General features: G+C 39.3%; 1 protein-coding gene across 1 annotated transcript in view; it reads left to right on the plus strand.

Moving 5' to 3' along the window:
• The window catches only part of MAN2A1 (mannosidase alpha class 2A member 1), a 215,318-nt gene that overhangs the window by 104,552 nt on the left and 97,411 nt on the right, over positions 1 to 13,355 (plus strand). The window contains exons 10-11 of the mRNA XM_065406341.1: positions 6,807 to 6,992; positions 11,074 to 11,188. Coding sequence (XP_065262413.1) covers positions 6,807 to 6,992; positions 11,074 to 11,188 — 301 coding nt within the window. The remainder of the gene's footprint in view (positions 1 to 6,806; positions 6,993 to 11,073; positions 11,189 to 13,355) is intronic.

Consider the following 13,355-nt stretch of genomic DNA (forward strand, 5'->3'; position numbering starts at 1 on the left):
TTTGTTGAAGAAAGAAAGTGAGAGAAGGGAAATAGTGATTTTAAATAACTTGTATCTCAATTTAGTCCAGGGTTCCCTCACCCTGGATTTTTTTCTGCAAACCATCCTCATGCACACCAATGGCAAGTTCAACACCAAGTGCTTTATTTACAATGTGCTTTCTAAATGTTTGTTCCCCACAGCATAAGGTTTTCTCCCAAGTCTTCACTCCCCCCATGCCTTGGTATTAGGTAATCTCACCTCTCTGAGATTTTGGGCTTCTCTGGCCCTTCCTTCTAGCCTTCCCCTATACTATCTCTTCCTACCTCTCTTAACTGTTTCCAGCTGATGAGCTGAATCACGTATTTAATTAGTTAATCACTTAGTACTTAAAATTATTACCTTGTCCATTTACTGCATGTGGAGATGCTTCCAAAGTGCACAGAATGAGTCAGCCTTAGGCTATTCACACTGTGTCACACTCTCTGCAAAAGCTGAACAGAATTTCATGGTGTTGCCTGCCCAGAACTGGGCCCCGAGATGGCAAACAGGGGTTCGTCGCCCGGTGTGCTTGGCATCAATAAAGACACCGAGGGGAGAAAGCAAGCCAAGTTTATTTCAGAGCTCTGAAATGGCACTAGGAGACCAGCATGTCTCAAATCAGTGCAGCACATACAAATAAAATTTTCCCTTTTATATTCCAAGCTGTTTCTGTGTAAGCCTTTGTTCTGTTACTCCCTCTTACCCCTCCCACCCCTCCCTCCTCGAGCAGTTACAATTAGAAAAATTCCCATTTGTCTGCTTATCTTTTGGCCTTGCAAGGCCTGTTTACAGCAGTCTGAGCAAAACAGCAGCTGTATGCTAGAGAAAAGCTGACCCTTACATTTCAGCTTCAACATGTAAGCAGTTAGCACAGAAGTAGGTGAGAGTTCACAAGATGGAGTTTTGTGGTTCACAGACCCAGAGCAAAGGAGCTTCATCGGCTGCTTTGGCCTTCCACTCCCCTGAGTTACCTGGTAGCTATGCCTAGTGACACCAACAATGGGACAGAGAAAAGACACTTGTAGCCTAAGGCTATTTTCCCTGCTAAATATCAAAGGTCTGCTGCAAACAACAGAGGGGTGAAATTCTCAAACAGAAGGTTGCAAGAATACTTTATGATGCAAAGTGTTGGGCAACCTAAATCCTACCAGCTCTTGCTAAAATAAATATTTAATTATGAAGTTGGGTCATCCTATTGAACAGTTTACCCTGAAGATACTGGTGTATCAGGAAAAGACACAGGGTAAAACTTTAAGGGTTTGAAGTGGTCACCTTCCCCTTTAAGATGGAAGAGCCCATCTCCCCAGGAAAAAGCCTTTGTACAATTGATGATGGTAGATTGAACTGTTGACAATGGTATGATTAGCTGTAGCAAGAACTTGAAAGACAGAGTGCAGATATAGCTCCGCTGTACTCAGGAGCTTTACATTTAACTGAAAAATAATCAGAGGAATAGTTTTGTGTTACTAGAGGCTGGAAAACAAGACCAAGGTAGCTACGTACTCTGGCTCATTGTAAGTAAACAACTTGCACAGGCTAAAACTTATAACAAAAATTTGCAATATTGTTAAATGAGTTAAGCTTTAAAAGCAAAGAAACAAAATACACCTTTACCCCGATATAATGCTGTCCTCGGGAGCCAAATAATCTTACCGCATTATAGGTTATATCGAACTTGCTTTGATCCGCCGGAATGCTCAGCCCCGCTCCCCCCCCCCCTCCTATCCCCAGAGCACTGCTTTACCGCATTATATCCAAATTTGTGTTATATCGGGTCGTGTTATATCGGGGTAGAGGTGTAGTGTGGTACTTATTAGAATAGAGTAAATATAATTTGTCCAATACCCATTAGAAAATTTCAGAAGTCAAATGGGGAGCCCTGAGAGAATTTTACATTCTTTTTTTTGACTTGTACATTATTGAAATTAAAATGAATGTGATTGTTCAGGCTGTTCACTTAATTTTTTAAAATTTTACAACTAATTATTTTTCAAAAAGTTGTTGAATTTACTATGCAAAATATTTGTATTTCAAGACCTGTAGGGCTGAGTTGTTAGTTGTCATGGATCATTAGGGCAGTTGCACAGTGTTAGTTAAATCAGATCTGTCAAATGAGATTAGCAAAGGTGCACTATAGTCTTCTTTCCATGCTATAACTTCATGCCGAACATTACTGTCTTGAGACAGGTTGTATCAGTGAGGGATCAAAAGTTGTGAGCATAAGTAACAAAGTGGCTCATTTCAAAGTTGTTGCCCAATGTTCAATGGCTTTTGGGATTTCTCAAGTCCTATTCTTAGCTAATTTTATAAAAGTGCTTAGGGATAAACTATGGATTGATTATTTATAGTTCTCCGGTGAAATACACAAGGCAAGAAGAGTTTTATTTTGGTTAGATATGATTTGTCTTTCTATGACATTAATTATTTCTTTATTTTTAAGATCCCCTGTGTCGGATATTTTTCTCACTACTGGAGTTTCATTACTGGTAGGGGATATGCTATATTGATCCATGCTTCTGTAAAGAGACATTCTGCTAGCTTTCCTTAGACTGAGATTAAGTTAGAGAGAAGAAAATTGCTTTCCTTAAGTTTAAATTTCTCAGAAATAATGTAGTTTTTCATACATTCAGTTCATTTATCCTTAGAGATTTGATCCTCTTAAAAATTTAGAGTAGGGTTGAGGTTTAAAAGGAAATCATGGTTTAAGAGATTGCAATATTACAGATACACCCTTCTGAAACGCACATCAGTCACCTATTTTTTTGGTGTGGAAAGCAAAAGCCTTAAACTGCTCTAAGAGATTAATTAATTCACCTATTGTGATACTTCAGAAGCAGTGTGAACTAAGAATGTGGATCTAGTATAGTACCTTGAGTGGATTTAAGAATAAGGACCCACTGGATATATGAACTCGGGTGGCCCATTAGTTGTGAAAAGCATGGAGTTTAGGGACAAGCTATTGTGACTGAAGATGCTGGTGGTCATGGGGAAAGAAGGAGCTCACAATTCAGGATGGAGGAAGAAGAATCCCTTCTTCAGTGTCACACAGGGACTCATTAACCTTACTATATCACTTGACTCCTATGCTCATTGCCCTCCCCCCATCAAAAATAAACAGAGATACAGTGTGGGTGAGGTAACATCTGTTACTGGACCAACTTCTGTTACCTCACCCACCTTGTCTCTCTAATATCCTGGGACCAACGTTGCTACAACACTGCAAACAAACAAACCTAAAAAGCAAACCACTGCAACACAACAAACCAGGCGGGATTGAAAGACAAGAGTACCCTGGTCACTGTCTCTTGAGCAACCCACAACATAGAAACATAACACACCCATCACTTTACCAGAAGAGTGTATGTGTGTGTGTATTGTAGTAAATTGAGAGGAGTTTTTGTATAATTGTATGGGCTGCTCATAAGATATTTTAATACGTAGTCCATAGAATAGTTTGGGTTAATAAATAAATAGAAGTTAGGTTTTGGGTCTAAGTTAGCCTAAGGGCAGAGAAGTATGAGATTTGAAGCTGCTATTGTGAGAAGTCCAAACTAAATAGTAGACAGTGTGTTATGAGAAAGTAAGAGTTAGCAAGGACATGACCCAGGGTTATGTTACCATTATGTTTTGGTTATAATCGTTTGAGCCAAGTTTTTAATGAGTGTTTTTTGAGAATTGTGAATGTTTTATTAAAATGCTATCTAGAGTGTGGGAAGGACATTGATGCACATGTTAATTTAAATAATGTGTAATGTAAAGAGAGAATAAGAAGGTGGCAGAAATACAATTATGATTAAGGTAGATTTAATGTTAATTATTAGTATAACAGAGTATAGAAGGAATAGTTTAGCTAAATTCAGGGATAGCTCCAATTAACATCAAAAGTGTACTGTTAGGTTCCAGGATTTTAATGCCGTACTTCACACTATTGTCAGTGGACTGATATCCCACTGACACACCATTTCATCTTTGAGTGTGGGTATAATAGTAGCATTTGTGTAAGGAGTAATTGCATGCCTGTTTGCTTAACTAATCATTTTTCTTTTTTAATAAAGTTTGGCTGGATCATTCAAAGTGTTGGCCAGTGCTCTTCTATTTAATACATTTTCTGTAATCAACCTAGAGGCTCAAACCTGAAAATTTAGTTGGATTTTATAGCATCCTTATCTTTAACAGCTTAATATTAGTTGGGAGCATTTCAACATAAAGGTTACAAATAGAAAATCAAATATGTTTTGTGCATTTTACTGTATGTTGTGGCAATAACTTTATTAAACTTAAGAAATTAATCTTCTCTCCATACTTTTCTCTCCTTTTTCCTGTTTTATGCCTTTCATTCCAGCCATTTTGGCGTTCCTAGTCCCTCTTTCATCTTTATCATTATTTACCTTCATACTGATTTATTTTATTTTCTTCTTTTCCCTTTTTTGTGTTTTCTTCTGTGTTTTATAAAACCTGTACCTCTGCTGTTTCTTGTTTTTCCCCACAGATACTTCAGTGTAGCAGAGAGGTGAAGGGAGTTAGGCAATTCTAACTTGCCTTCTTTGGTGGCCATAGGGCTTGTCTTCATTGCATTATTAGCCTGAGTTAGTATCCTTTAGGTACTCCACTCAAGCTAGTGTAGCTCAAGGGAGAGTGGGCACATTGCAAAGGTTATCTCATGCATTTCCCTTAGTTCTTAGTGTTGCAGTATTGAGCCACTCCTTCCAAACTCTTGCAGTTTATTTTGGTAAACTGTTTTTTCTGTTCTGGTCACATGGGTGGAACAGCAGCTTACTACAATATTCCACTTCGACTTGTGTTTGTTATCTGCATTCTGGTGGAAAGCCATGGATCGTGCTCTGAATGATGAAGTAGGATCCATTGCTTTTCCCTGCTCATCTCCTAGTCCCCCCTGCCCAGCTTGCTGAGGTGGCTGTTGTGAGGCTAGAAGCACAGGTGGCTCAATGTTTTATTCTCCATGCGGTTCCCCAGTCCTCCTTCCCAGCTTGGAGGGGCAGGGATGGCTGGTGGGCTCTGTATCAGCATTTGTGCATAAGAAAGCTGCCTCTGAAAGTCCATTTATTTTGATGGTGATACCGGAAAAAGAATGTGTTAAATATCCTTTTCTCTGTAGGGCAGTCTCAGCACTCACAGAAACATTTGCTGCTGCCTCACCTCACATTGGTGTTGGAGGTCTTGATCTCTCCTGGTAGGGTCATGGCGGATGTACATAGCCACCATATACTCATCCCCTCTCCTGCATCCTCTCTCTGTTGCTGTTCCTGCTTCAGTTTCTCCCTTTCAAGTTCAAAGAGGTGGTCATGCTGTCTGCCAATCACCATGCATTTTCATCAGAAGGACGTCCCGGTGCCCTCCTCTTTCTTCTTCTCTGGTTCTGGGTCTTAGTCCTGACTGTCAGTGACCTTTTGAGTGGGTGACCATGTGTGCAGCAGTGTGTTTTACAATAAATCTCAGTTACAGTGTTTAAATCCCCCGCCCCCCTTGGAATCCATCTTGGATCCCATGTGGATGCCAGGGAGGGGACCGATAGTGGAGACTAAGGGTGATGGCGTAATGCCGATTCCCGCGTCCAGCAGGAAATATTGAAACAGCAAACATCATTCCCAAATCCTGCCCTCTGGGTGCCAAAAGGGGGTGGGGGTGGGGGGAGGGCGGAAGATGGTTCACACTCAGAAGGGAGCATACAAACAGCATAAATGGGGAGGGGTGGAGATATGGCTGTTTCCCATGCCCAGCAATGACTGTAGATGAGGCAGTAGCTGAAACCTGCCTTCAGGATGCTGGAAGGGAGTGGAGAATAGTGTTTTCCATGCCCTGAAGGGATGATACAAAGTGACATTTTTAAAGCCTGTATAGATTGAGTCTACAGAGGCACTGATGAGCTCCTTATGTCATGTCTACCCTAACCATAACAATCATGAATCAAGTCTTTACATGGCTGAAGTGATGCTGTTTCAGCTGCCACTTCCTTCTTTTCTCATTCCTCCTTGGAGTCCTGGTCCAAGTGGCTGCGGCCCCCTATGGAGAGCATCTGCTCTGCTCCACTTGAGGACACTGTGGCTGTGGATGGCACTCACTCTGGGTCATTCTCAATGTCCTATGTGGTTGGTGCCCACAAAGTTTCCCCAGGTGCCCCTGAACTGTCCAGAGTGTATATGGACTTTGTACTCAGGGTCCAGGAGAGCACCCAGCTGTAGTATGTCTACTTTGTCTAAGGTACAGGGTCTTGAGGTATCTGATCTTGTCTGGTACTGGTGATCAGTCGGTGGATCCCTTCCTCAGACAGTTTGAATATGTCATTATAATCTTTTACTTTGACTGTTATGGTATTTAGGAAAAAATAAGTTTGGGTTCTCAATGACCAAACTAAGACCCAAACGGATGTCTTAAAAAATTAAATAAGACTTCATGAATACTGCATGCAATATATACAGTATGTACCTTTTGAGAGGGATAATTCTGTTGGTTAAACAAGTTGTGTGTTCTTGAAAGTTTAATTTTCCTTCTGAGACAGAAGCTATCCTGAATGCATCCAACTAAGATTTGATCACTGATCATTACAAATTTGTGCAAATAAAATTTTTGTTGCTTTATTTGTAAATAGTGAATTATATTGTAATTGACAAAATTTAACTTTTAGTTTAAAGAACCTAGAGGACCACTTTTGGGGGAAGCTATGAAAGCACTGTAGTTGAGCTCTTAAAGTGTGTGTTTGTCTTTGTGTGTGCGTGTTTGTGTGTAAACAAGTAGCTACATTCATTTTTTTCTTTGATTTTTTCCAGAGCTGCTGAGATCCTTTATTCTTTGGCACTAGTAGAGTCTAAAAAATCTGACAAGATGAATGCATTTCCTTCAGTGGACCATTATAAATTGCTGACTGAGGCTAGGAGGAACCTAGGACTCTTTCAGCACCATGATGCCATCACAGGAACATCTAAAGATTGGGTAGTTGTGGATTATGGAACTAGGTAATGTACTCATTAAATTACATTTAAATATTTACATTTATTTTCTCTTGTATTTTTGTGTTATGAATATACTGTATTTTTAATATAGCAACCAAAATATATACCACTGAGAAAATATTACTACTACTATTTTATATATTCTCTTCTATCTCAGTATAGCCGTATGAAGTAGGGAATTATTTCCCCAATTTGTAGAGTAAGAAATTGAGGCACATAGAGGCTACAGTGTGCAGGGGGTTGCAAAGGAAGGTTGAAGATAAAGTCTGCAGCTTGTACCTTAACCACAGGGCTATCATTCAAAGCAAAACTAGGTACTGCTGCATTAAATCTCTGCCACTGTTACGAACTGATCAAGAAATATATGTTGACTAGGTATTATGTGATTATCTTAGTCTTTCCCACTATATAACTTCCTATCTTCAACCTGGGACATCATTTTCTTGTTATTATGCTTATTAGCTCATTTGTAGATTGATTCTTTGTCAAGTTTGGGAGGTGAATTGCTTTCTCTATATTTTGATAGAATAATTTGTAATATTCTCATAAGTAGTTACGAAGTAGAGATACTGCTTTTAAACGCCCCTCCCCCCCTCCCCCCCCCCCACACCTATAGCTATCTGAACGAATGATTCATTTAGAACATTTTTATGTATAGAAAATATGAAAAGTAGGTACTGGTGAACTTGCTGAATGATGTCTTATTGGTAGAGATAGAGTACTATATTAAATAAGCCAATGTTTGAAATAATGCCCTTAAAACACTCTCTCTTCTGTTTCTGACTATTACATTCAGAGAGTATATTAAAAAAAAAAAAAAATCCCCCAATCTTTCCTATTTGCTCTCCACGTGTATCTGTGCCATGGAAGGTAGGGAAAGCTGGATCAGTCCCAATTTACCATTAATTCTCTAAAGCATGGAATGTGAAAGAGTTCAATATTCTATAAATTATTCACTTCCTTTTATCTCTGTTTATAATATAAGGAAAATGAGGCACCCTTCTAAAAGAGCACTTAAATTCAAACTCTTGGTGTTATCGGTATCACTTGATTTGCTATAGAAGGGACCTCAGGAGGTCATCTAGTCCAACACCCCGCTCAAAGCAGGACCAATCCCCAGAACAGATTTTTGCCCCAGATCCGTAAATGGCCCCCTCAAGGATTGAACTCACAACCCTGGGTTTAGTAGGCCAATGCTCAAACCATTGAGCTATCCCTCCCCTATGGATGTCTATAAATTAATTCTTCACTGATTGTCAAAGGGACTAAGGGCATTCTGATTAGAACATCACTTGTTCCTTTAGGCTATAACTAGGTACTGGCATTTCTTGTAATTGCATTCAAGTCAATGGGAGCTGCTGGGTATTCAGCACTTGTGTAAATCAGGTCAGTTCTTTTAGATGCCTTAATGAAGATTTAGAAATTTTACTTGAGGTACCTATGCTTGAAAATCTTGGCTTCATGTATTTCTCACATATGTAGGTCTACTAGAAAAAGGCAAAGCAAAAAAGTCTGATCAACAAGCTTGGATAATCTTGGCCCATCAATTATGGGGTTACTCTAAGACAGACTAAAATAAATGGTTATTGCCCTAGTAATGAAAAATAAGAAATCAAAATGAAAATAGCTCTTTATCCCATGAGATGAGGAAAAGATAAACACAGTAGAAATCTCAAATAAAAAAGAAAATCTAACAAGGCTAGAAAGAGAGATTCTGCTTCCAGCATGTAATTGATTGAGACACAGGGAGGGCTCTGACTCCTACCCTTCTGATACAAAGAATAAACCCAAGAAAGACTGTTTCCTCCAGAACATAATCAAAAGGGGACCTCAACACTTCAGTGAGATAACCAGAAGAAGATAAAGCTAGAACTACACAGACAAGACTGAGGGGACAGTAAGACCATACAAATATTTTGTGTTATATTGCAGGTAGGAAGTATGCCTTCCCCTTCACTGTGGAAGATGATAGAGAGGAAATAAGTGCCAAGAGAAATTGATACCAAAATAGGCAAATTCAGTAACTTTTTACACAGTCCAAAGAGCTAAGATTTTGTATGGTTCCCCAAAATGGAGGCATCTTGAGTCTCCATAATAAATGCAGCATTGACATCTTTTGGGAGCATGCTTCCTGCTTAATGAATGGATAGCATAAAGAAGTAGTCCTCCAGCATGACTGTGTGATGATGATTTGTCTGCAGCATTAAAGACTTTTCCAGCTTCTACAGACTTTTCCCAAGCCATCCTATCATGGAATGATAAATTCTGAAGTTCTTCAGTGCAAAGGAGAAGAGGATTAAATGAACTCTACAAAAAAAAATCAACTCCAGCATCATATTTGTATCTGTGCTATTCTGCATTCCCTCTGCTTTACAGTACGAGCTATGACATCTAACATAATGCAAGATCATGAGGTACTGAAAATTGGATACCCAGGCTAAACAATAGTCACATCAAAATATTCAAGAGTCAAAGTGCCTGAGGAGCCTTAGAATATGATGACTGAGTATTCATTGGATAAGGACAAACCGTTACTTCTATCAAAAAAACATTAAAAGAGCAAATTGAGGCTTATATTTTCTTCCCAAAGCCGCACCGTGACAACAGAGAAGCAGTATTGCATACACTCAATGTCAGGAGAGCTTTGGCGTTTTATTTGGATAGAACGAAAGACTCCAGGAATCTCCTAAAACAGTGGTTTTCAACCTTTTTTCATTTGAGGACCCCTAAAAAATTTAGAATGGAGATGTTAGACCCCTTTGAAAAATCTTAGATATAGTCTGCGGTTTCCCAGTGGTCCGCAATCCACAGGTTGAAAACCACTATCCTAAACTATTCCTCTCAATTGCAGAGAGATCCAAGGGATCCGCAATATCAAATCAGAGACTCTTCAGGTGGATATCGAACTGTATTAACTACTGCTCTCATGCCCGCAATCTTCAATCCCTATCTGGAGTCTGAACTCATTTCATGAGATCTCTTTCCACTTCTGTAGCCTTCATCAGAAATATGCAGGGCAGAAACTTGGGCGTCTGCCCATACGTTTTCAAAACATTATGCAATTATCCATGCTCATCATCCCATGCTATATTTGGCTCCACAGTATTAGCATCAGTTATAGATTCGAATCCGAAGCCCTATTCCTCCATCAGTGGTACTGCTGTGGAGTCACCTACAGTGGAGCACCCATAGGGAAGGTGAAGCTGGGAAAACCAACAATAAGCTTATCTGGGTAGCGTCATTCACAATATTGCTGATTACGTGTCTGATATGAAGCCCAGAATAGGTAACACAAGTGCTGTATTTAAAAAACTTTATGCTGTATGGAAGTCCAGTGTGAGTAGCAAAAACATCACACTGACTGCTTATAAAGACCTTAAGTATCATCTTCTGTGGAGCAGAGTCCTGGAAAAGTAATTCTATCCCATGCAAATTTGAAACAGCTTTCAGTGCAGTTGTCTGCATAGACTACCCAAAGTAAAATGAACTGATTATATAAAGTAATGAAGGAGGGCTTAGAATGGACACACCTACATACAAGGCAAGTAGTACCTAAGAAAGTTGAACATATTTTGGACATCTTTTAAGAATGCCCAGTAATATGCTACATAAACTAAAATTGCTTTGATGGAGATGGAGAAGTTGACCTAGAGGCACGCTCTGTAGTACAATAATGGCTGTAGCAGCATTATTTCAGCTAAATATGAAAGCACTAGACACAGGAGCCCAGGGTAGGGATGATTAGAGCCATTTGCCTTCTTCCATACGCTTCTGATAGTGTGGCAAGGATGGTGATGATTTCTGGGTGCCCAAATTGAGACAGGGTAAAGTGAGGGTTTAATTTTCAGGAGACAAGTGCTTAGTGCTTCTGCCAAATTAGGGTCTTTCAAGGTATCTCAAGTTGGGCACCCAAAATAACTAGTCATTTTTGGAAATTTAGGTCAGAATAAAAAATTAGACTCAGCTAAAGCAATACTTTTAATAGTTAATAATATTTCTATATCCTTTTTTCCAAGGGTCTTATAATGGCTTTTTATAAACATATCATCTCAAAACTAGTAACAATTGAAAATTCAATCGACAGGCTTTTCCACTCATTAATGAATTTGAAGAGAGTGATCATTGACTCTGCTCATATTCTTATCCTAAAAGACAAAGATACCTACAGCTACAACCCATCAGCTCCGTTCCTTAAGATGGTGAGTTCTCCTATTTACCTTTTTGGTATTTTTTAAAAGTTATATGAATAATATTTTAAGACTGATTATGAATGGTGTGAAGAAGTTCGACTTCTACTTCGAAAATTATCTATGTAAAGATGGTCCCTTCTTACTCAACTGATTTGGTCTCTGTATGTAGTTTGAATTACAGGTGGTGTTGACAGCAAAAATAGATTTTACTACTTTTTGCAGTTAGCCCTGCAGAACCTACATGGCTGAAAGTGAACATATTGGACTCTATTTCATGTTGTGCATTATCAACATAATTTTTTGTCTATTATCCAATTATCTATACCTGCTGCTTGTGAAAATTGATGGTAGTGAGGTTGCACAAGTGTAACTGTGGGCCTAACTTGACTTGTAGGTCATAATTACTTATGATAATGAAGGAGGAAGAAAGAGCCCATCTTGAATCTGAGCCCAGGCTGAATTTGCAGAATTGGACTATAGAACAGACATACTTTTATTTGTAAATTGAGAGAATTTGATATGGGAATCCACTGAGAAAAAATGACCTCAAAATTCCTGCAGGTCACTTTTGAAGAGTCACTTTTCAGAAGAGAAACATACTAAAGGAATAGTGTCCATCATCTTTTAACAAACTATATTATTCCATACCAAAATCCTTTGTTATTGTTAGAAATATTTTAAAATTGCCTGGTTAAACACTGTAAAGACAGAAAATAACATAGTTAAGGTTATACACCTCTTAACTCTGTGCCTTTGCACATAAGTGAGACAGTGCAGTCTCTAGGTACATTGTCATATGACACTTAAATAATTTAATATAATACATGAAAATGTTTCTACAATCAGCAACGTGCATAAGTAACCTCTTGAAATATTTTTTCATTCATATATATTTACACAGTTTTATTTTTACATATCTTTAATTACTTGAACTTTTTAAGGCACATGTTAATTTGGTCAGCATCTGTGTTGTCACAGATCCAATCAAGAGCACCCTCATGGGCACTCATTACTCTGCTGCGAGAGGAATCCTGCTTCTAGATCCCTGAGGGCATGTCCAGAGTGCAATAAAACACAGCTGGCCCTTGTCAACTGACTTGGGCTTGGAGGGCTTGGGCTGCAGGGCTTTAAAATTTCAGTGTAAACATCTGGGCTTGGGCTGGAGCTAGGAAACCTCTCCCTTAATAAACCAGCTCTCCTGGTTGGGAGCCAGTCTTTTCTCAAGAGCGATTACATTTCAATGCTTGTGCACGTAACAACTCTCTTTTACTAGACCTTTGCCATCCACCTGTGGAATTCTAGTCCAAGATGGGGGCAAACAGACCACAGAGAAGGCAAAGCTGCAAACTTCATTTTCATTTGAAATGAAGTTTGCAGCTTGGTAAAGATACGTACAGAGACTTTATAATCTCACCCAGCATTCACAAATTGTGCGCACAGATTTCCCCAAATCATTACATATGTATTAAGCTTTTTTACTGTCTGGAAAGAAAATGTAATCTGGAAGTGCATTCAGGGATTTAAACAGTTAACTGTTACATTTACTTCAGGCAATTGCTTCCTCCCCTGAAATATATTTCAGGGCAGTTGTGCTGTGGTCATGCCTCATGCCGAGTTTTCAGTATTACTCTTCTATAGTATCCGAGGGGTAGCCGTGTTAGTCTGAATCTGTAAAAAGCAACAGAGGGTCCTGTGGCACCTTTAAGACTAACAGAAGTATTGGGAGCATAAGCTTTCGTGGGTAAGAACCTCACTTCTTCAGATGCAAGTAATGGAAATCTCCAGAGGCAGGTATAAATCAGTATGGAGATAACGAGGTTAGTTCAATCAGGGAGGGTGAGGTGCTCTGCTAGGAGTTGAGGTGTGAACACCAAGGGAGGAGAAACTGCTTCTGTAGTTGGATAGCCATTCACAGTCTTTGTTTAATCCTGATCTGATGGTGTCAAATTTGCAAATGAACTGGAGCTCAGCAGTTTCTCTTTGGAGTCTGGTCCTGAAGTTTTTTTGCTGTAAGATGGCTACCTTTACATCTGCTATTGTGGCATTGCGTTCTGCACGACTTAGGTTATGAGGCAAGTGATGTTGTTTTTCCACAGTTTCTGCCTGTGCACATCGCTTGCCTCATAACCTAAGTCGTGCAAACGCAATGCCATCCACAGCCTCAGAAACCACCCTG

Source organism: Emys orbicularis, chromosome 6 (genome assembly GCF_028017835.1).
Source record: "Emys orbicularis isolate rEmyOrb1 chromosome 6, rEmyOrb1.hap1, whole genome shotgun sequence".
Taxonomy (NCBI): domain Eukaryota; kingdom Metazoa; phylum Chordata; order Testudines; family Emydidae; genus Emys; species Emys orbicularis.